A 25,938-nucleotide genomic window follows, 5' to 3' on the forward strand; every position below is an offset into this window, starting at 1 on the left:
TGTACACGAGGGACCTCGTGTGTCCACCAGGGACCTTGTGTGCCTCATGTGTACACCAGGGACCTCATGTGTACACCAGGGACCTCGTGTAACCACCAGGGACCTCATGTGTCCACCATGGACCTCATGTGTCCATCATGGACCTCTTGTGCCCACCAGGGACCTCGTGTGTCCACCAGGGACCTCATGTGTACACCAGGGACCTCATGTGTACACCAGGGACCTCATGTGTACACCAGGGACCTTGTGTGTCCACCAGGGACCTTCTGTGTCCACCAGGGACCTCACGTGTCCACCATGGACCTCATGCATTCACCAGGGACCTCATACGTCCACCATGGACCTCATGTGTCCACCAGGGACTTCATGTGTACACCAGGGACCTCATGTGTCCACCAGGGACCTTGTGTATCCACCAGGGACCTCATGTGTCCACCAGGGACCTCATGTGTCCACCAGGGACCTCATGTGTCCACCAGGGACCTCATTTGTCCACCATAGACCTCATGTGTCCACCATGGACCTCATGTGTCCACCAGGGACCTCATATGTCCACCAGAGACCTCAAATGTCCACCAGGGACCTCATGTGTCCACCAGGGACCTCACGTGTCCACCATGGACCTCATGCATTCACCAGGGACCTCATACGTCCACCATGGACCTCATGTGTCCACCAGGGACTTCATGTGTACACCAGGGACCTCATGTGTCCACCAGGGACCTCGTGTGTCCACCATGGACCTCATATGTCCTCATTTGTCCACCATGGACCTCATGTGTCCACCATGGACCTCATGTGTCCACCAGGGACCTCATGTGTCCACCATGGACCTCATATGTCCACCAGAGACCTCAAATGTCCACCAGGGACCTCATGTGTCCACCAGGGACCTCATGTGTCCACCAGGTACCTCATGTGTACACCAGGGACCTCATGTGTCCACCAGGGACCTCATGTGTACACCAGGGACCTCATGTGTCCACCATGGAACTCATGTGTCCACCAGGGACCTCATGTGTCCACCAGGGACCTCATGTGTACACCAGGGACCTCATGTGTCCACCAGGAACCTCGTGTGTCCACCAGGGACCTCATGTGTCCACCAGGGACCTCATTTGTCCACCATAGACCTCATGTGTCCACCATGGACCTCATGTGTCCACCAGGGACCTCATATGTCCACCAGAGACCTCAAATGTCCACCAGGGACCTCATGTGTCCACCAGGGATCTCACGTGTCCACCATGGACCTCATGCATTCACCAGGGACCTCATATGTCCACCATAGACCTCATGTGTCCACCATAGACCTCATGTGTCCACCAGGGACCTCATGCATTCACCAGGGACCTCATATGTCCACCAGAGACCTCAAATGTCCACCAGGGACCTCATGTGTCCACCAGGGACCTCACGTGTCCACCATGGACCTCATGCATTCACCAGGGACCTCATACGTCCACCATGAACCTCATGTGTCCACCAGGGACTTCATGTGTACACCAGGGACACTTGTGATTTAGGGCTATATAAATAAACATTGATTGATTGATTGATGTGTCCACCATGGACCTCATATGTCCACCAGGGACCTCATTTGTCCACCATGGACCTCATGTGTCCACCATGGACCTCATGTGTCCACCAGGGACCTCATGTGTCCACCATGGACCTCATATGTCCACCAGAGACCTCAAATGTCCACCAGGGACCTCATGTGTCCACCATGGACCTCATGTGTCCACCAGGGACCTCATGTGTCCACCAGGGACCTCATGTGTCCACCAGGGACCTTGTGTATCCACCAGGGACCTCATGTGTCCACCAGGGACCTCATGTGTCCACCAGGGACCTCATGTGTCCACCAGGGACCTCATTTGTCCACCATAGACCTCATGTGTCCACCATGGACCTCATGTGTCCACCAGGGACCTCATATGTCCACCAGAGACCTCAAATGTCCACCAGGGACCTCATGTGTCCACCAGGGACCTCACGTGTCCACCATGGACCTCATGCATTCACCAGGGACCTCATACGTCCACCATGAACCTCATGTGTCCACCAGGGACTTCATGTGTACACCAGGGACCTCATGTGTCCACCAGGGACCTCGTGTGTCCACCATGGACCTCATATGTCCACCAGGGACCTCATTTGTCCACCATGGACCTCATGTGTCCACCATGGACCTCATGTGTCCACCAGGGACCTCATGTGTTCACCATGGACCTCATATGTCCACCAGAGACCTCAAATGTCCACCAGGGACCTCGTGTCCACCATGGACCTCATGTGTCCACCAGGGACCTCATGTGTCCACCAGGGACCTCATGTGTCCACCAGGGACCTTGTGTATCCACCAGGGACCTCATGTGTCCACCAGGGACCTCATGTGTCCACCAGGGACCTCATTTGTCCACCATAGACCTCATGTGTCCACCATGGACCTCATGTGTCCACCAGGGACCTCATGTGTCCACCAGGGACCTCATGTGTCCACCAGGGACCTTGTGTATCCACCAGGGACCTCATGTGTCCACCAGGGACCTCATGTGTCCACCAGGGACCTCATGTGTCCACCAGGGACCTCATTTGTCCACCATAGACCTCATGTGTCCACCATGGACCTCATGTGTCCACCAGGGACCTCATATGTCCACCAGAGACCTCAAATGTCCACCAGGGACCTCATGTGTCCACCAGGGACCTCACGTGTCCACCATGGACCTCATGCATTCACCAGGGACCTCATACGTCCACCATGGACCTCATGTGTCCACCAGGGACTTCATGTGTACACCAGGGACCTCATGTGTCCACCAGGGACCTCGTGTGTCCACCATGGACCTCATATGTCCTCATTTGTCCACCATGGACCTCATGTGTCCACCATGGACCTCATGTGTCCACCAGGGACCTCATGTGTCCACCATGGACCTCATATGTCCACCAGAGACCTCAAATGTCCACCAGGGACCTCATGTGTCCACCAGGGACCTCATGTGTCCACCAGGGACCTCATGTGTACACCAGGGACCTCATGTGTCCACCAGGGACCTCATGTGTACACCAGGGACCTCATGTGTCCACCATGGAACTCATGTGTCCACCAGGGACCTCATGTGTCCACCAGGGACCTCATGTGTACACCAGGGACCTCATGTGTCCACCAGGAACCTCGTGTGTCCACCAGGGACCTCATGTGTCCACCATAGACCTCATGTGTCCACCATGGACCTCATGTGTCCACCAGGGACCTCATATGTCCACCAGAGACCTCAAATGTCCACCAGGGACCTCATGTGTCCACCAGGGATCTCACGTGTCCACCATGGACCTCATACGTCCACCATAGACCTCATGTGTCCACCATAGACCTCATGTGTCCACCAGGGACCTCATGCATTCACCAGGGACCTCATATGTCCACCAGAGACCTCAAATGTCCACCAGGGACCTCATGTGTCCACCAGGGACCTCACGTGTCCACCATGGACCTCATGCATTCACCAGGGACCTCATACGTCCACCATGAACCTCATGTGTCCACCAGGGACTTCATGTGTACACCAGGGACCTCATGTGTCCACCAGGGACCTCGTGTGTCCACCATGGACCTCATATGTCCACCAGGGACCTCATTTGTCCACCATGGACCTCATGTGTCCACCATGGACCTCATGTGTCCACCAGGGACCTCATGTGTCCACCATGGACCTCATATGTCCACCAGAGACCTCAAATGTCCACCAGGGACCTCATGTGTCCACCATGGACCTCATGTGTCCACCAGGGACCTCATGTGTCCACCAGGGACCTCATGTGTCCACCAGGGACCTCATGTGTACACCAGGGACCTCATGTGTCCACCATGGACCTCATATGTCCACCATGGACCTCATGTGTCCACTCCAGAAGGATATCTGTGACCATAAATGGTAAATAGTCGCATGATCTTCTCAAACTTTTCTCACCACCATCATGAGCAACATTAGACACAGTAGCGTAGCAGGCCTAAGTATTCATTAAAAACAAGGCGGAGGTTTTACTTACCATGAATTCCAGACTACAAGCCGCTACTTTTTTCCTACGCTTTGGCCACTGCGGCCTTTAAATTGGAACTGCACTTTTTGCCTATCGTTCATAATTATAAGTATATATGTAATGTATTCATATTCATAATAACATGTAATATATACATGATGTAAGTATATATGTCTTGTAGTAACATTCATAATATATACATGATGTAAGTATACTTGTCATGTAGTAACATTCATAATAACATGTAATATATACATGATGTAAGTATATACAGTATGTCATGTAGTAACATTCATAATAACATGTAATATATACATGATGTAAGTATATACAGTATGTCATGTAGTAACATTCATAATAACATGTAATATATACATGATGTAAGTATATATGTCATGTAGTAACATTCATAATAACATGTAATATATACATGATGTTAGTATATATGTCATGTAGTAACATTCATAATAACATGTAATATATACATGATGTTAGTATATATGTCATGTAGTAACATTCATAATAACATGTAATATATACATGATGTAAGTATGTATGCCATGTAGTAACATTCATAATAACATGTAATATATACATGATGAAAGTATATATGTCATGTAGTAACATCAATCAATCAATCAATCAATGTTTATTTATATAGCCCTAAATCACAAGTGTCTCAAAGGGCTGTACAAGCCACAACGACATCCTCGGTACAGAGCCCACATACGGGCAAGGAAAAACTCACCCCAGTGGGACGTCGGTGAATGACTATGAGAAACCTTGGAGAGGACCGCAAATGTGGGTAACCCCCCCCCCCCCCCCCCTCTAGGGGAGACCGAAAGCAACGGATGTCGAGTGGGTCTGACATAACATTGTGAAAGTCCAGTCCACAGTGGATCCAACACATCAGCGGGAGTCCAGTCCACAGCGGGGCCAACAGGAAACCATCCCGAGCGGAGACGGGTCAGCAGCGCAGAGATGTCCCCAACCGATGCACAGGCTAGTGGTCCACCCGGGGTCCCGGCTCTGGACAGCCAGCACTTCATCCATGGCCACCGGACCTATGCAACTCCCCCTCGCAAGGGACAGGGGAGAAGAGGAGAGAAGAAAAGAAACGGCAGATCAACTGGTCTAAAAAAGGGGGGGTCTATTTAAAGGCTAGATTATACAAATGAGTTTTAAGATGGGACTTAAATGCTTCTACTGAGGTAGCATCTCTAACTGTTACCGGGAGGGCATTCCAGAGTACTGGAGCCCGAATAGAAAACGCTCTATAGCCCGCAGACTTTTTTTTGGCTCTGGGAATCACTAATAAGCCGGAGTTCTTTGAACGCAGATTTCTTGTCGGGACATATGGTACAATACAATCGGCGAGATAGGCTGGAGCTAAACCGTGTAGTATTTTATACGTAAGTAGTAAAACCTTAAAGTCGCATCTTATGTGCACAGGAAGCCAGTGCAAGTGAGCCAGTATAGGCGTAATATGATCAAACTTTCTTGTTTTTGTCAAAAGTCTAGCAGCCGCATTTTGTACCATCTGTAATCTTTTAATGCTAGACATAGGGAGGCCCGAAAATAATACGTTACAGTAATCGAGACGAGACGTAACGAACGCATGAATAATGATCTCAGCGTCGCTAGTGGACAAGATGGAACGAATTTTAGCGATATTACGGAGATGAAAGAAGGCCGTTTTAGTAACACTCTTAATGTGTGACTCAAACGAGAGAGTTGGGTGGAAGATAATACCCAGATTCTTTACCGAGTCGCCTTGTATAATTGTTTGGTTGTCAAATGTTAAGGTGGTATTATTTAATAGATGTCGGTGTTGAGCAGGACCGATAATCAGCATTTCCGTTTTCTTAGCGTTGAGTTGCAAAAAGTTAGCGGACATCCATTGTTTAATTTCATTAAGACACGCCTCCAGCTGACTACAATCCGGCGTGTTGGTCAGCTTTAGGGGCATGTAGAGTTGGGTGTCATCAGCATAACAGTGAAAGCTAACACCGTATTTGCGTATGATGTCACCTAGCGGCAGCATGTAAATACTAAAGAGTGCAGGGCCAAGAACCGAACCCTGGGGAACTCCGCACGTTACCTTAACATAGTCCGAGGTCACGTTGTTATGGGAGACACACTGCATCCTGTCAGTAAGATAAGAGTTAAACCAAGACAAGGCTAAGTCTGACATCCCAATACGCGTTTTGATACGCTCTAATAAAATATTATGATCAACAGTATCGAAAGCGGCACTAAGATCAAGAAGCAGCAACATAGATGAGGCATCAGAATCCATCGTTAGCAATAGATCATTAGTCATTTTTGCGAGGGCTGTCTCCGTAGAGTGATTTGCCCTGAAACCGGATTGAAAAGGTTCACAGAGATTGTTAGACGCTAAGTGTTCATTTAGCTGCTGTGCGACAATTTTTTCGAGAATTTTCGAGATAAACGGAAGGTTGGTCACTGGCCGGTAGTTCACCATGAGGTCAGGATCGAGGTTAGGTCTTTTGAGTAGAGGATGAATAACCGCTTTTTTGAATGCTAGGGGAACAGTACCAGAGGAAAGTGATACGTTTATAATATTTAACACTGATGGACCTAATAAAACAAAAAGCTCCTTGATAAGTTTCCCAGGAATTGGGTCAAGTAAACATGTTGTTTGTTTTGTCCCATTTACACATTTTAACAATTCTTCCAATGTTATTTCATCAAAGAGAGAGAAACTATTTTGGAGGGCAGTGTCCGTCGTATATACAGTCGTATTTGTGTTAATAGAACCCAGTTGTAGCTGAGATGCATTGTCTTTAATCTCTTTTCTAATGACTTCAATTTTCTTATTAAAGAAATTCATAAAGTCATCTGCTGAGTAGGTGGAGCTACTGGGAGGAGTCCCTTGTTGGGTTAGCGATGCTACAGTACTAAACAAAAATTTAGGATCATTTTTGTTGAGGTGGATGAGATTTGAGTAATATTTAGCTTTAGCTGAGGTAAGCATGCGTTTATAAGTTATTAAACTATCACTCCATGCTTGATGGAAAACCTCAAGTTTAGTCGCACGCCATTTGCGTTCCAGCTTTCTACATGATAATTTCTGGGCTTTAGTTTCTTCTGTAAACCATGGGGTACGCCTTTTAGGGGCCCTTTTTAGCTTTAGCGGTGCTACACTATCAATGGTGTCGCGCAGGGCGTCGTTAAAGTTGTTAGTGAGGTTATCAATAGAGCCCACATAATTTGGGAATGGTGCCATTACCGAAGGCAGTAGGTCAGTAAGAGTCGTCGTTGTGGCAGCATTAATGTTGCGGCTGCTATAGTAGTTATTATTATTATTATTAGTTTGTTGACAATGAGTCAGAACTTCGAATTTTATAAGGTAATGATCGGACATTACTTTAGTGTACGGGAGTATCGTAACTTTAGAGGTGGTGACACCCCTGACAAGCACTAGATCTATCATATTACCGTTGCGATGCGTGGGTTCATTTATTATTTGTGTAAGACCACAGCTATCAATTATAGTCTGGAGCGCCACGCATGGAGGGTCCGATGGGGTATTCATATGGATGTTAAAGTCTCCCATTATGATTATATTGTCGGCGTGCGTCACTAGATCAGCAACGAACTCTGAAAATTCATTGATAAAGTCCGAATAGGGCCCTGGGGGGCGGTAGATGACAGCCAGGTGCAGAGGCAGCGGTGTGACAAACCTCACAGTAAGCACCTCAAACGAGTTATATTTATTATTTAGGTCCGAGGTAAGGCTAAAGTTTTTGTTGTATATTAGTGCAACACCCCCACCCCTTTTAATGGGACGGGCAACATGCGTTCCCGTATAGCCAGGAGGAGACGCCTCACCCAGCGCAAAAAATTCGTCTGGTTTGAGCCAGGTCTCGGCTAGGCCAACGACATCAAGATTGTTGTCTCTGATGACTTCATTAACTAATAACGTTTTGGAAGACAATGACCTTATGTTTAAAAAGCCCATATTATAGGTAGTGGGCTGTTTTGAGGAGTTTTTGTTGAAAGTATCCGTAGTAGCAATATTAATAATGTTACGTTTATTATGCGTAGTGCACTTTAAATAATTTCGACCATATCTAGGAATTGATATGACAGGAATTTTTAGATTGTTTGCCACCTCAGTAAAATGCATGTCCACCTCTGATGCCGAAAAAACATTATGTGAGTTGTATATTATTCTAAGAGAATTGCTATGTGTGCAGGGATTATCCAGCCTGGCGCTGGCTAGTTCTAGTTTAACAGGCTCCTTATTAGCGCTTCTTTGTGGATTAGCGTTTAGCTTTTTCGTTAGCCCCGCTAACAACAACGCATTTAGCTTTGTTGTTAGCCCCGCTCGACACCCCCGCTTCTGCTTCCGAGTGCATCGCTTACGTCTCTTTCGTTGACGGTCTCCGCTGGTAGTGGACGCCGCTGCTTCAAAGGCCACTGCTGGATGTAGCTCGTGAAGAATTCCCAAGCTAGCGAGTAGGTCCACCGTACACGCATCTTTCAGCCCAAAATGGCCCGATCTCTCCACATCCAGAATCGTAAGTCGGTCGTAAGCGATCACGGAGTGAACACGCTGTGAGCCAGCCATGAAATTGACTGAATTGAGGGGTATTTTTGCCAAATCGGTCTACACTTCCAGGAGCGCTCGGAAGAAGCCGCTGCATTGAAGCGCCGCCATCTTGGAAAAATCATGGACCTCATGTGTCCACCAGGGACCTCATGTGTCCACCATGGACCTCATATATCCACCAGGGACCTCATATGTCCACCAGGGACCTCACGTGACCACCGTGGACCTCATGTGTCCACCAGGGACCTCATGTGTCCACCATGGACCTCATGTGTCCACCAGGGACCTCATTTGTCCACCAGAGACCTCAAATGTCCACCAGGGACCTCATGTGTCCACCAGGGACCTCATGTGTCCGTCGTGGACCTCATGTGTCCACCATGGAACTCATGCATTCACCAGAGACCTCATGCGTCCACCAGGGACCTCATTTGTCCACCAGAGACCTCAAATGTCCACCAGGGACCTAATTTGTCCACCAGGGACCTCATGTGTCCACCATGGACCTCATGTGTCCACCAGGGACCTCATGTGTCCACCATGGATCTCATATGTCCACCAGAGACCTCAAATGTCCACCAGGAACCTCATGTGTCCACCAGGGACCTCATGTGTCCACCAGGGACCTCATGTGTCCACCATGGACCTCATGCGTTCACCAGGGACCTCATATGTCCACCAGGGATCTCAGGTGTCCACCAGGGACCTTCTGTGTCCACCAGGGACCTCACGTGTCCACCATGGACCTCATGCATTCACCAGAGACCTCATACGTCCACCATGGACCTCATGTGTCCACCAGGGACTTCATGTGTACACCAGGGACCTCATGTGTCCACCAGGGACCTTGTGTATCCACCAGGGACCTCATGTGTCCACCAGGGACCTCATGTGTCCACCAGGGACCTCATGTGTCCACCATGGACCTCATGTGTCCACCAGGGACCTCATATGTCCACCAGAGACCTCAAATGTCCACCAGGGACCTCATGTGTCCACCAGGGACCTCACGTGTCCACCATGGACCTCATGCATTCACCAGGGACCTCATACGTCCACCATGGACCTCATGTGTCCACCAGGGACTTCATGTGTACACCAGGGACCTCATGTGTCCACCAGGGACCTCGTGTGTCCACCAGGGACCTCGTGTGTCCACCATGGACCTCATATGTCCACCAGGGACCTCATTTGTCCACCATGGACCTCATGTGTCCACCATGGACCTTATGTGTCCACCAGGGACCTCATGTGTCCACCATGGACCTCATGTGTCCACCATGGACCTCATGTGTCCACCATGGACCTCATATGTCCACCATGGACCTCATGTGTCCACTCCAGAAGGATATCTGTGACCATAAATGGTAAATAGTCGCATAATCTTCTCAAACTTTTCTCACCACCATCATGAGCAACATTAGACACAGTGGCGTAGCAGGCCTAAGTATTCATTAAAATTAAGGCGGAGGTTTTACTTACCATGAATTCCAGACTACATGCCGCTACTTTTTTCCTACGCTTTGACCACTGCGGCCTTTAAATTGGAACTGCACTTTTTGCCTATCGTTCATAATTATGAGTATATATGTAATGTATTCATATTCATAATAACATGTAATATATACATGATGTAAGTATATATGTCATGTAGTAACATTCATAATAACATGTAATATATACATGATGTAAGTATATATGTCATGTAGTAACATTCATAATAACATGTAATGTATACATGATGTAAGTATATATGTCATATAGTAACATTCATAATAACATGTGATATATACATGATGTAAGTATATATGTCATGTAGTAACATTCATAATAACATGTAATATATACATGATGTAAGTATATATGTCATGTAGTAACATTCATAATAACATGTAATATATACATGATGTAAGAATATATGTCATGTAGTAACATTCATAATAACATGTAATATATACATGATGTAAGTATATATGTCATGTAGTAACATTCATAATAACATGTAATATATACATGATGTAAGTATATATGTCATGTAGTAACATTCATAATAACATGTAATATATACATGATGTAAGTATATATGTCATGTAGTAACATTCATAATAACATTTAATTTTCCATGATGTCAGTATATATGTCATGTAGTAACATTCATAATAACATGTAATATATACATGATGTAAGTATGTATGCCATGTAGTAACATTCATAATAACATGTAATATATACATGATGTAAGTATATATGTCATGTAGTAACATTCATAATAACATGTAATATATACATGATGTAAGTATATATGTCATGTAGTAACATTCATAATAACATGTAATATATACATGATGTAAGTATATATGTCATGTAGTAACATTCATAATAACATGTAATATATACATGATGTAAGTATATATGTCATGTAGTAACATTCATAATAACATTTAATTTTCCATGATGTCAGTATATATGTCATGTAGTAACATTCATAATAACATGTAATATATACATGATGTAAGTATGTATGCCATGTAGTAACATTCATAATAACATGTAATATATACATGATGTAAGTATATATGTCATGTAGTAAAAACATTTAATTTTCCATGATGTCAGTATATAAGTCATGTAGTAACATTCATAATAACATGTAATATATACATGATGTAAGTATGTATGCCATGTAGTAACATTCACAATAACATGTAATATATACATGATGTAAGTGTGTATGTCATGTAGTAACATTCATAATAGCATGTAATATATACATGATGTAAGTATATATGTCATGTAGTAACATTCATAATAACATGTAATATATACATGATGTTAGTATGTAGTAACATTAATAATAACATGTAATATATACATGATGTAAGTATATATGTCATGTAGTAACATTCATAATAACATGTAATATATACATGATGTAAGTATATATGTCATGTAGTAACATTCATAATAACATGTAATATACACATGATGTAAGTATATATGTCATGTTGTAACATTCATAATAACATGTAAGATATACATGATGTAAGTATATATGTCATGTAGTAACATTCATAATAACATGTAATATATACATGATGTTAGTATGTAGTAACATTAATAATAACATGTAATATATACATGATGTAAGTATATATGTCATGTAGTAACATTCATAATAACATGTAATATATACATGATGTAAGTATATATGTCATGTAGTAACATTCATAATAACATGTAATATACACATGATGTAAGTATATATGTCATGTTGTAACATTCATAATTACATGTAATATATACATGATGTAAGTATATATGTCATGTAGTAACATTCATAATAACATGTAATATATACATGATGTTAGTATGTAGTAACATTAATAATAACATGTAATATATACATGATGTAAGTATATATGTCATGTTGTAACATTCATAATAACATGTAATATATACATGATATAAGTATATATGTCATGTAGTAACATTCATAATAACATGTAATGTATACATGATGTAAGTATATATGTCATGTAGTAACATTCATAATAACATGTGATATATACATGATGTAAGTATATATGTCATGTAGTAACATTCATAATAACATGTAATATATACATGATGTAAGTATATATGTCATGTAGTAACATTCATAATAACATGTAATATATACATGATGTAAGAATATATGTCATGTAGTAACATTCATAATAACATGCAATATATACATGATGTAAGTATATATGTCATGTAGTAACATTCATAATAACATGTAATATATACATGATGTAAGTATATATGTCATGTAGTAACATTCATAATAACATGTAATATATACATGATGTAAGTATATATGTCATGTAGTAACATTCATAATAACATTTAATTTTCCATGATGTCAGTATATATGTCATGTAGTAACATTCATAATAACATGTAATATATACATGATGTAAGTATGTATGCCATGTAGTAACATTCATAATAACATGTAATATATACATGATGTAAGTATATATGTCATGTAGTAACATTCATAATAACATGTAATATATACATGATGTAAGTATATATGTCATGTAGTAACATTCATAATAACATGTAATATATACATGATGTAAGTATATATGTCATGTAGTAACATTCATAATAACATGTAATATATACATGATGTAAGTATATATGTCATGTAGTAACATTCATAATAACATTTAATTTTCCATGATGTCAGTATATATGTCATGTAGTAACATTCATAATAACATGTAATATATACATGATGTAAGTATGTATGCCATGTAGTAACATTCATAATAACATGTAATATATACATGATGTAAGTATATATGTCATGTAGTAATAACATTTAATTTTCCATGATGTCAGTATATATGTCATGTAGTAACATTCATAATAACATGTAATATATACATGATGTAAGTATGTATGCCATGTAGTAACATTCACAATAACATGTAATATATACATGATGTAAGTGTGTATGTCATGTAGTAACATTCATAATAACATGTAATATATACATGATGTAAGTATATATGTCATGTAGTAACATTCATAATAACATGTAATATATACATGATGTTAGTATGTAGTAACATTAATAATAACATGTAATATATACATGATGTAAGTATATATGTCATGTAGTAACATTCATAATAACATGTAATATATACATGATGTAAGTATATATGTCATGTAGTAACATTCATAATAACATGTAATATACACATGATGTAAGTATATATGTCATGTTGTAACATTCATAATAACATGTAAGATATACATGATGTAAGTATATATGTCATGTAGTAACATTCATAATAACATGTAATATATACATGATGTTAGTATGTAGTAACATTAATAATAACATGTAATATATACATGATGTAAGTATATATGTCATGTAGTAACATTCATAATAACATGTAATATATACATGATGTAAGTATATATGTCATATAGTAACATTCATAATAACATGTAATATACACATGATGTAAGTATATATGTCATGTTGTAACATTCATAATTACATGTAATATATACGTGATGTAAGTATATATGTCATGTAGTAACATTCATAATAACATGTAATATATACATGATGTTAGTATGTAGTAACATTAATAATAACATGTAATATATACATGATGTAAGTATATATGTCATGTTGTAACATTCATAATAACATGTAATATATACATGATATAAGTATATATGTCATGTAGTAACATTCATAATAACATGTAATATACACATGATGTAAGTATATATGTCATGTTGTAACATTCATAATAACATGTAATATATACATGATGTAAGTATATATGTCATATAGTAACATTCATAATAACATGTAATATATGCATGATGTTAGTATGTAGTAACATTAATAATAACATGTAATATATACATGATGTAAGTATATATGTCATGTAGTAACATTCATAATAACATGTAATATATACATGATGTAAGTATATATGTCATGTAGTAACATTCATAATAACATGTAATATATACATGATGTAAGTATATATGTCATGTTGTAACATTCATAATAACATGTAATATATACATGATGTAAGTATATATGTCATGTAGTAACATTCATAATAACATGTAATATATACATGATGTAAGTATATATGTCATGTAGTAACATTCATAATAACATTTAATTTTTCCATGATGTCAGTATATATGTCATGTATTAACATTCATCATAACATGTAATATTTACCTGATGTAAGTATATATGTAATGTAGTAACATTTCATAATAACATGTAATATATACATGATGTAAGTATATATGTCATGTAGTAACATTCATAATAACATGTAATATATACATGATGTAAGTATATATGTCATGTAGTAACATTCATAATAACATGTAATATTTACGTATTTTGAAGCATATGCGGCGCAATAATTTCAAAAACACATCACAACGTTCACTTTATATAATTACTGATTATTACTCACTGCAGACTTCATGAGCAACAACATAATATAACGTCACTTACTGTACAAGGTCTGCCAACTGCTAAGATGTTTATATATTCCCGTTTAGATAAAGAATAACTCATAATCCTCGTTGAGAAAAGGGTCTTTCTCGCCATTTCCGGGTCTAAATTGGCTGTCAAAGTGTACCAACTTGCAGGATTACGTCCTCATCCTTCTACTATCCAGGTGAGAGGCAGGATGTATGATCCACAATAAAGTTTGACCAGCAGCTGATCAGTGGATGATGTCAACATTGGCACACAGGAAGTGACCAAATAGTCTGTCTGTGTTAGCACTTATAATAACAATATTGTTCATATTCACCTCACCAAAGGTAAATGGAGTATTGTTGGCGCTTTTTGGATATTTTTTGGGGGGTTGTATGGGCGGAATAGAGGACCTCACATTGGCTCCGCAGTAAGCAAACTTTTATTCATGTTTATTTACTAAATAAAATGCCTATCGTTTGAACGATAGGCAAAATTTCTAAAAAAAAAAGTGCAGTTCCTTTTTAAAACGGTGTGGCTAATTTATGAATGTTTGGAGTTTGACAGATAGTTTGTTAATAGACGGTGAAAACGTGTTATTGTTTGTGCTACGGCGCCACCTTTTGGACGAGTTTGCCCACTGCAGGTACTCAGTTGTAATGAGCTTTTCCACCACGTGTGGCAGTAATGACAATGTTAAACAAACAGAAAAAGAGAAGTTTCTCAAGCGCCAAAACTATGACTAAAGTGGTGAAACCGTATTTTAATTTGTACTTTAATTTTATTGACAGTTTAGTTACAAAGCCTATTTAATATTAATTTATTTATTTTAGCCAAACGTACATTTATTCTTCATACTTATTTTTCTAATCAGCCTGACCGAGTCTAACGTTTGCGTTAAATAAATTGATATAATTATTTAAAATGATTAAAATTAAGAGTAACATTTGATTTGATTGGGAAAAGTTGGGCCCTGGGCCTGTGTTTCCTTCTGTTTTGTGCCTTGACCCGGAAGTACAAATGCTGTCCATAGCGTTTCTACTTGTATGGATTCTTCATTCATCACTACAAGCAAGTTTTACAATATAACTAAAACAATTCTTCCTTACTAAAGCGTCCCATGTGTGATGTCTGTAGGAGTGTTTTCATGCTTATTTTTTCCTGCTATCGTAATGTCATGAAGCTAATATGCTAACACATTTACGAGTGTCTGTGTTAGTATTATTAACTTACAACGGCATTCTTTTTGTATTGTTTCACTTTCACAAAAATTCCTCAGTAAATTCCCCAAAACGTCACCGTGGAGTTATTGAGTCTGTTTAGCTGATTGGAGAGCTAGCTTGCGCAGCTAGCGGGTCCATGACCACGACTTCTGTTTTGTTGGATCAGCCGTTTTACTGCCCTGTCACAGACACCGTTTGGAAACAATTAAGGTATGTAAATAAACATTTGCAGACTATTTCTGTGTAAATAACTCATTTCACAATGTATATATCTGCGGCTTATAGTCTAGTGCGGCTAATATATGGAAAATATTTTGTTTTCCTTCTATAACTTAATGGGTGTGGCTTATATACCAGTGTGCTCCAAAGTTCGGGAAAAAAACGATAATATTTTTGGCCACTGTAACATTACACACCATATTTGAATGTATATATATTTATATATATATATATATATATATATATATATATATATATATATATATATATATATATATATATATATATATATATATATATATATATATATATATATATATATATATATATATATATATATATATATATATATATATATATATATATACATATATATATATATATATGAGAGAGAAACTAACTATGTTAATTATATATTTATTTTATGATATATACATTGATATTTCTTAATAATTAGCTCTTTGAAAGTCATTTGGGATCTCATGAGCTGTCCCTAATGATATGTCCAGTGAGCCTATAAATATTACACAAGTGGAATGAAAAAGTCATGTGATATTTCTGTGAGAGTGCACCGTACAAGAAAATCATCTTATTAGGGAATTCCTAAGTGACATTTTTTTCAATGTGAGTTTATTTTTACCGCCAATCTTTGTACTTGACAGCAGGACTGTGTCTGTGGTGGTGGGTGCAGGTCTACCATACTTGACAGCAGGACTCTGTCTGTGGTGGTGGGTGCAGGTCTACCATACTTGACAGCAGGACTGTGTCTGTGGTGGTGGGTGCAGGTCTACCATACTTGACAGCAGGACTCTGTCTGTGGTGGTGGGTGCAGGTCTACCATACTTGACAGCAGGACTCTGTCTGTGGTGGTGGGTGCAGGTCTACCATACTTGACAGCAGGACTCTGTCTGTGGTGGTGGGTGCAGGTCTACCATACTTGACAGCAGGACTGTGTCTGTGGTGGTGGGTGCAGGTCTACCATACTTGACAGCAGGACTCTGTCTGTGGTGGTGGGTGCAGGTCTACCATACTTGGATTCTGTGCAGGACTTCGGGAACCTTGCACTCTTCTCAATTCAAAATCTTGTGAGGACATAAAACACGCAAGTTTATCTGGCGATTTATTCAAGTCTAAAAACCATATAAACTATATATATATATTTATATAAATATTTATATTGGCGATTGAAGCAGCATTGAAAGAATAATACAAAATAATAATAATAATAATAATGCAGCGCACAGCATCGATTGCTAGAAAGTTTGCAACGCAGCATGCAGAGATATGAGCTTTGACAAGCACAAAGACTCCAAGCTAGAAACAAGAGCTTCTTGGGTATGTCACGCAGAAATACATATATATATATATATATATATATATATATATATATATATATATATATATATATATATATATATATATATATATATATATATGTAGTCATTCACATTGACGTCCCACTGGGGTGAGTTTTTCTTGCCCGTATGTGGGCTCTGTACCGAGGATGTCGTTGTGGCTTGTGCAGCCCTTTGAGACACTTGTGATTTAGGGCTATATAAATAAACATTGATTGATTTATATATATATATATATATATATATATATATATATATATATATATATATATATATATATATATATATATATATATATATATATATATATATAATCTGTGTTGGCCCTGCGATGAGGTGGCAACTTGTCCAGGGTGTACCCTGCCTTCCGCCCGAATGCAGCTGAGATAGGCTCCAGCACCCCCCCCGCGACCCCAAAAGGGACAAGCAGTAGGAAAATGGATGGATATATATATATATATATATATATATATATATATATATATATATATATATATATATATATATATATATATATATATATATATATATATATATATATATATATACATATATGTGTATATATATCTTATATATATATATATATATATATATATATATATATATATATATATATATATATATATATATATATATATATATATATATATATATATATATATATATATATATATATATATATATATATATATATATATATATATATATATATATATATATATGCAAATACATATAGCCATGTTATTCAGCCAACCTCACTCAAATTGTACTCACGTTACTTACGTCACCTGCTGTTGCCCATGCTCCCACATCAAAGTACACTGCCAAGTACACTACCAAGTACACAATTACACTACCAAGTACACATGTACACTACCAAGTACACAATTACACTACCAAGTACACAAGTAGACTAACAAGTACACAAGTACACTACCAAGTACGCACGTAGAATACCAAGTACACAAGTACACTACCAAGTACACAAGTAGATTACCAAGTACACTACCAAGTACACAAGTAGATTAACAAGTACACAAGTAGACTAACAAGTACACAAGTACACTACCAAGTACACAATTACACTACCAACTACACAAGTAGACTAACAAGTACACAAGTACACTACAAAGTACACAAGTAGACTACCAAGTACACAAGTAGACTACCAAGTACACAAGTACACTACCAAGTACACAAGTAGATTAACAAGTACACAAGTAGACTAACAAGTACACAAGTAGACTACCAAGTACACAAGTAGACTAACAAGTAGACTACCAAGTACACAAGTCCTTGTTATTTAGCGGACATGTGTGTTGGCGAGGTGATGCCGCGCACAACATCACGTGACTCCGTGACGTCACACAAAGCAAACACAGAGCAGAGCATAAACAGGAAGTCCCACCCAGTTCACCCTTGTTGCCATGGAGATGACACAATCACCTTTTATTCTATGAAATCTTCCTCAGGACACACCTTGAAGTACTTGAAAGTGCCCACTAAGTTATTGGAGTACTTTTATTCACATTCTGATCATCAACTTTCACACTTTTTATTTATTTCTCCAGTGATTGTTGAAATATATTTCAGTCTTGCAACTGTGATTATTCTATCTTTCATCGTTGTGTTGCACAAATACATTGTCATATTTCATATGTATGAAATATTTCTGGAATATTACAAGTTCAAAAAAGATTGCAATAAAAAAAACTAAAAAGGATGCTAGTGGAATAAATACAAAAACAGGAATAATAAAAACAAACACAGTTATTACAATATAACTTGTCTGTACAATTATTTTTAACAGATTGGGAGCAAAAATAATTATATAATTACACGTAACATTTTGAAAAATATATTAGAATTTTATAAAAATCAAACCATGAATGTAATGCAATCAGTTTTAAAAACACAATTAATTAAAATGTTTAATGTCATGTTTTCTTGATGAGAGATTGTCTACAATGTTTTTATGAAGATGTACTTAAAACTTCCTCCAAGTTGTGTGCTTTGAAAATGTCATTTTGTTAACTTCATATATTGATGTTTGATATCTATAAAATACTCCTAAAAGACTACAAATAAGAAATGATCGCAATAAAATACAGTAAAATATTCTGTTATGAATAAAATCTTATATTTTGTTGCTAAAATATACATGTCATTATAAATTCACAAGTATGAAATATTCCTGGAATATTATAAATAAAGAATAATCACAATTTAAATAATTGTGACTTATATTAGTGAAATAAATACAAAAACGGGAAAAATAAAAACAAGCACAGTACAATATAACTTGTCATTATAATTATTTTTAACAGATTGGGAGCAAAAATAATTATATAATTACACATATAATTTCAAAAATATGTTAATATTTTATAAAAATCAAACCATCAATGTAATGCACTCAGTGTTAAAAATTAAATTATTGAAAATGTTTTTGTCATGTTTCTTTGATGAAAGATTGTCTAAAATGTGTATTGTTGGGGTTTTTTTTAGTTGAAACTTCCTCCAAGTTGTGTGCTTCAAAAATGTCATTTTGCCAACTTTTATATTCAATATCTATAAAACCTCACAAATAAGAAATGATCGCAATAAAATACAGTAAAATATTCTGTTATGAATAAAATATTATATTTTGTTGCTAAAATATACATGTCATTATAAATTCATATGTATGAATTATTTGTGGAACATTACACGTTAAAAGTGGTTTTAATAAAAACTAAACTAAAAAGGATGCTAGTGCAATAAACACAAAAATAGGAATAATAAAAACAAACACAATTATTGCAATAAAACTTGTCGGTACAATTATTTTTATCAGATTGGGAGCAAAAATAATTATACAATTATACATATACTTTTTTTTAAAATATAATACAATTTTATAAAAAGAAATATCATTGAATTAATAATACAAATATTTAAAAAGTTTAAAGTCATATTTTCTTGATGAGAGATTGTCTCATGTGTTTGTTTATTTTTTCATTTAGTTGAAACCTCCTCCAAGTTATATTGATGTTTAATATCTATAAAATACTCCTAAAAGACTACAAATAAGAAATGATCGCAATAAAATACAGTAAAATATTATGTTATGAATAAAATATTATATTTTGTTGCTAAAATATACATGTCATTATAAATTCACATGTATGAAATATTTTTGGAATATTAAAAAAAACTAAAAAGGATGCTAGTGGAATAAATGCAAAAACAGGAATAATAAAAACAAACACAGTTATTACAATAAAACTTGCCTGTACAATTATTTTTATCAGATTGTGAGCAAAAACAATTATACAATTATACATATACTTTTTTTTAAATATAATAGAATTTTATAAAAAGAAATTCATTAAAAATAAAAAATATTTGAAAAGTTTAAAGTCATATTTTCTTGATTGTCTCAAATGTGTGTTTTTTTTTTTAAATTTAGTTGAAACTTCCTCCAAGTCATATTGATGTTTAATATCTATAAAATACTCCTAAAAGACTACAAATAAGAAATTATCACAATAAAATACAGTCAAATATTCTGTTATGAATAAAATATTATATTTTGTTGCTAAAATATACATGTCATGATAAAAAATAAATAATATTAAAAAATGATTGCAATTAAAAAAACTAAAAATTATGCTAGTGGAATAAACACAAAAACAGGAATAGTAAAAACAAACACAGTTATTACAATATAACTTGTCTGTACAATTATTTTTAACAGATTGGGAGCAAAAATAATTATATAACTACACATATCATTTTTTTTAAATATATTGGAATTTTATGAAAAATCTAACCATCAATGTAATGCAATCATTGTTAAAAAAATAAAATTATTTAAATGTTTAATGTCATGTTTTCTTAAAGAAAGATTGTCTAAAATGTTTAGTTTTTTTGTCGAACAATTAGTTTAAACTCCTCCAAGTCGTGTGCTTTGAAAATATTATTTTGTTAAGTTCATATTTATATTAAACATACATAAAGTAAACAATAACAAATAAAAAAATAAACACAGTTAAAATCACCTTAAAGGTGAAACAATTGCTAGTGTAATAAATACAAAAACAGGAATAATAAAAACAAACAGTTATTACAATATAACTTGGCTGGACAATTATTTTTATCAGATTGGGAGTAAAAATAATTATAAAATTATGCATATCATTTTTTTTTTATATAATTGAATTTTACATTTATTAAAAACACAAATATTTAAAAAGTTTAAAGTCATATTTTCTTGATGAGAGATTGTCTCAAATGTGTTTTTTTTTGGAAAATTTAGTTGAAACTTCCTCCAAGTTATATTGATGTTAAATATCTATAAAATACTCCTAAAAGACTACAAATAAGAAATTATCGCAATAAAATACAGTAAAATATCCTGTTATGAATAAAATATGATATGCTGTTGGAATATTAAAAAAACCTAAAAGGATGCTAGTGGAATAAATACAAAAACAGGAAAAATAAAAACAAACACAGTTATTACAATATAAGTTGTCTGTACAATTATTTTTAACAGATTGGGAGCAAAAATAACTATACAATTATACATATAATTGTTTTTAAATATAATAGAATTATATGAAAATACATTTATTAAAAATACAAATATTTAAAAAGTTTAATGTCATATTTTCTTGATTGTCTCAAATGTGTTTTTTTTTTTTTAACATTTAGATGAAACTTCCTCCAAGTTAGGTTGATGTTTAATATCTATAAAATACTCCTAAAAGACTACAAACAAGAAATGATCGCAATAAAATACAGTAAAATATTATGTTATGAATAAAATATTATATTTTGTTGCTAAAATATACATGTCATTATAAATTCACATGTATGAAATATTTCTGGAATATTAAAAAATGATTGCAATTAAAAAAATACTAAAAATGATGCTAGTGGAATAAATACAAAAACAGGAATAATAAAAACAAACACAGTTATTACAATATAACTTGTCTGTACAATTATTTTTAACAGATTGGGAGCAAAAATATTTATACAATTATTCATATATATTTTTAAATATAATAGAATTTTATAAAAAATACATTTATTAAAAATACAAAAATTTAAAAAGTTCAAAGTCATATTTTCTTGATGAGAGATTGTCTCAAATGTGGGTTGTTTTTTTAAATTTAGTTTAAACTTCTTCCAAGTTATATTGATTATTAATATCTATAAAATACTCCTAAAAGACTACAAATAAGAAATGATCGCAATAAAATACAGTCAAATATTCTGTTTTGAATAAAATATTATATTTTGTTGCTAGAATATACATGTCATTATAAATTCACATGTATGAAATATTTTTGGAATATTAAAAAATGATGGAAATAAAAAAACGATGCTAGGGGAATAAATACAAAAACAGGATTAATAACAACAAACAGTTATTACAATATAACTTGTCTGTACATTTATTTTTAACAGATTGGGAGCAAAAATAATTATACATATAATTGTTTTAAATATAATAGAATTTAATAAAAATAAATGTATTAAAAATACAAATATTTAAAATGTTTAAAGTCATATTTTCTTGATGAGAAATTGTCAACTAAAATGTTTTAATTTAGTTGAAACTTCCTCCAAGTTATATTGATGTTTAATATCTATAAAATACTCCTAAACGACTACAAATAAGAAATTATTGCAATAAAATACAGTGAAATATTCTGTTATGAATAAACAATTATATTTTGTTGCTAAAAAATATATGTCATTATAAATAATAAATAATATTAAAAAATGATTGTAATTAAAAAAAACTACAAATTATGCTAGTGGAATAAACACAAAAACAGCAATAATAAAAACAAACACAGGTATTACAATATAACTTGTCTTTACAATTATTTTTAACAGATTGGGAGCAAAAATAATTCTACAATTAAACATATCATTTATTTTAAATATATTGGAATTTTATAAAAATCAAACCATCAATGTAATGCAATCAGTGTTAAAAAAAATAAAATTGTTTTAATGTTTAATGTCATGTTTTCTTAAAGAAAGATTGTCTAAAATGTTTTGTTTTTTTAATCGAACAATTAGTTTAAACTCCCTCCAAGTCGTGTGCTTTGAAAATATCATTTTGTTAAGTTCCTATTTATATTAAACATACATAAAGTAAACAATAACAAATAAAAAATAAACACAGTTAAAATCACCTAAAAGGTGAAACAATTGCTAGTGTAATAAATACAAAAAGAGGAATAATAGAAACAAACACAGTTATTATAATATAACTTGTCTGTACAATTATTTATTTTTAACAGATTGGGAGCAAAAATAATTATACAATTATGCACATCATTTTTTTTTTAGATATAATTGAATTTTATAAAAAAATAAATTTATTAAAAATACAAATATTTAAAAAGTTTAAAGTCACATTTTCTTGATGAGAGATTGTCTCAAATGTGTGTGTTTTTTTTTTTAATTTAGTTGAAACTTCCTCCAAGTTATATTGATGTTTAATATCTATAAAATACTCCTAAAAGACTACAAATAATAAATGATCACAATAAAATACAGTAAAATATTCTGTTATGAATAAAATATTATATTTTGTTGCTAAAATATACATGTCATTATAAATTCACATGTATGAAATATTTCTGGAGTATTAAAAAATGATTGCAATTAAAAAAATACTAAAAAGGATGCTAGTGGAATAAATACAAAAACAGGAATAATAAAAACAAGCACAGATATTACAATATAACTTGTCTGTACAATTATTTTTAACAGATTGGGAGCAAAAATAATTATACAATTATACATATCATTTTTTTTAAATATAATGGAATTTTATAAAAAATACATTTATTAAAAATACAAATATTTAAAAAGTTTAAAGTCATATTTTCTTGATTGTCTCAAATGTGTTTTTTTTTTTATATTTAGTTGAAACTTCCTCCAAGTTATATTGATGTTTAATATCTATAAAATACTCCTAAAAGACTACAAATAAGAAATTATTGCAATAAAATACAGTAAAATATTATGTTATGAATAAAATATTATATTTGGTTGCTAAAATATACATGTCATTATAAATAATAAATAATATAAAAAAATGATTGCAATTAAAAAAACTAAAAATGATGCTAGTGTAATAAATACAAAAACAGGAATAATAAAAACAAACACAGTTATTACAATATAACTTGTCTGTACAATTATTTTTCACAGATTGGGAGCAAAAATAATTATTTAATTATACATATATTTTTTTTAAAATATATTGGAATTTTATAAAAATCAAACCATCAATGCAATGCAATCAGTGTAAAAAAAAATACAATTATTTAAATGTTTAATGTCATGTTTTCTTAAAGAAAGATTGTCCAAAATGATTTTTTTTTGTCGAACAATTAGTTTTAAACTCCCTCCAAGTCGTGTGCTTTGAAAATATCATTTTGTTAAGTTCATATTTATATTAAACATACATAAAGTAAACAATAACAAATAAAAAATAAAAATAAAATAAATAACTAAAATCACCTAAAAGGTGAAAAAATTGCTAGTATAATAAATACAATAAACAGTTATTAGGAAATAAAATGTTTTTAAGGATGAATTAGAATGTTTTTAAAACTTAAATCAGTAAATATTTGTGGAAAATTAATCCTTGTTTTGAAGAATATTTTGCTGAGTTCATAATCACTCTGAATAAAAATAATAGTAAGAAGAAAAAAAAAAGGTTTTCCCGCTCCACACTGCCCCCAGTGGTGGAGCTGCCGTTCCCATGACAACGACCCCCCCTTGGTGGATTACCTCATCCCATTCCGAGGCGAAGGACGGCATCCTGTTGGACCTACGCTTGGACTCGGACCCGCTCCGACCCGCGCGGCCTCCGTCGTCCTCCCCGCTCTGCGGCGCCAACAAGTCTGAGTCGGACTTGGACAGACTCCGGGTCAGCCTCAGGTCCGCAGGTGTGGCCCTGACCGGGCCCTCGGTCTGGTCCGGTGTGCACAGTGCCATCTTCCAAAGTCCGAGTCCTGTACCGCCAAGTGCTGCAGTTCAGAGAGGAAGTGAGCGTGAGAGTTGCTAAGGTCCACCCACTTCCTGCCCCCCCCCCACTTCCAGTCCACTGACAAACATTTCCACTCTCCTATTGTCCTGACAACACCCGAGTCCTAAATCCTGTCACCTCCTTCTAGTCTTTGCCGACTCTGTCCAGGAATCCCAGAGGTCTGACTCGCCCTGACAGCCGGGTCACCGTGTCACTCGTCCACGTCTCCGAGACGCTGGGAAAAGAGGTCACACTCCAGTCCCGAGTCCCAAGTCCTCGCCTCAGGACAAATCCTGATGATGCTTTATAGGCCAATAGCAACGCTAGCATTAGCATGCTAACAGCCAGAATATGTGTCAAGTACCAACTTATATGATTCAACATGTGTTAAAAGGCTTAGCATGCAAACAGTTAGCATGTGTCAAGTACCA

The 25,938-nt window shown here is 35.4% G+C and overlaps 1 protein-coding gene across 6 annotated transcripts in view; it reads right to left on the reverse strand.

Annotated features, from left to right (window-relative positions):
• anks1ab (ankyrin repeat and sterile alpha motif domain containing 1Ab) overlaps nt 1-25,938 on the reverse strand; it is a 181,690-nt gene that overhangs the window by 151,604 nt on the left and 4,148 nt on the right. For 5 of the 6 annotated variants that reach the window (XR_009824668.1, XR_009824667.1, XM_062037803.1 and 2 more), the window contains exon 1: nt 25,270-25,596. Coding sequence is in view for 4 of the 6 variants with exons in the window: in XM_062037803.1 (XP_061893787.1) it covers nt 25,270-25,476 (207 nt within the window). In the remaining 2 variants the exon portion in view is untranslated. Of the gene's footprint in view, nt 1-25,269; nt 25,597-25,938 lie in introns of those variants that run through there. The other variant, XM_062037800.1, reaches the window with a different exon arrangement.

This window comes from Entelurus aequoreus, linkage group LG26, assembly GCF_033978785.1.
Source record: "Entelurus aequoreus isolate RoL-2023_Sb linkage group LG26, RoL_Eaeq_v1.1, whole genome shotgun sequence".
Classification (NCBI taxonomy): domain Eukaryota; kingdom Metazoa; phylum Chordata; class Actinopteri; order Syngnathiformes; family Syngnathidae; genus Entelurus; species Entelurus aequoreus.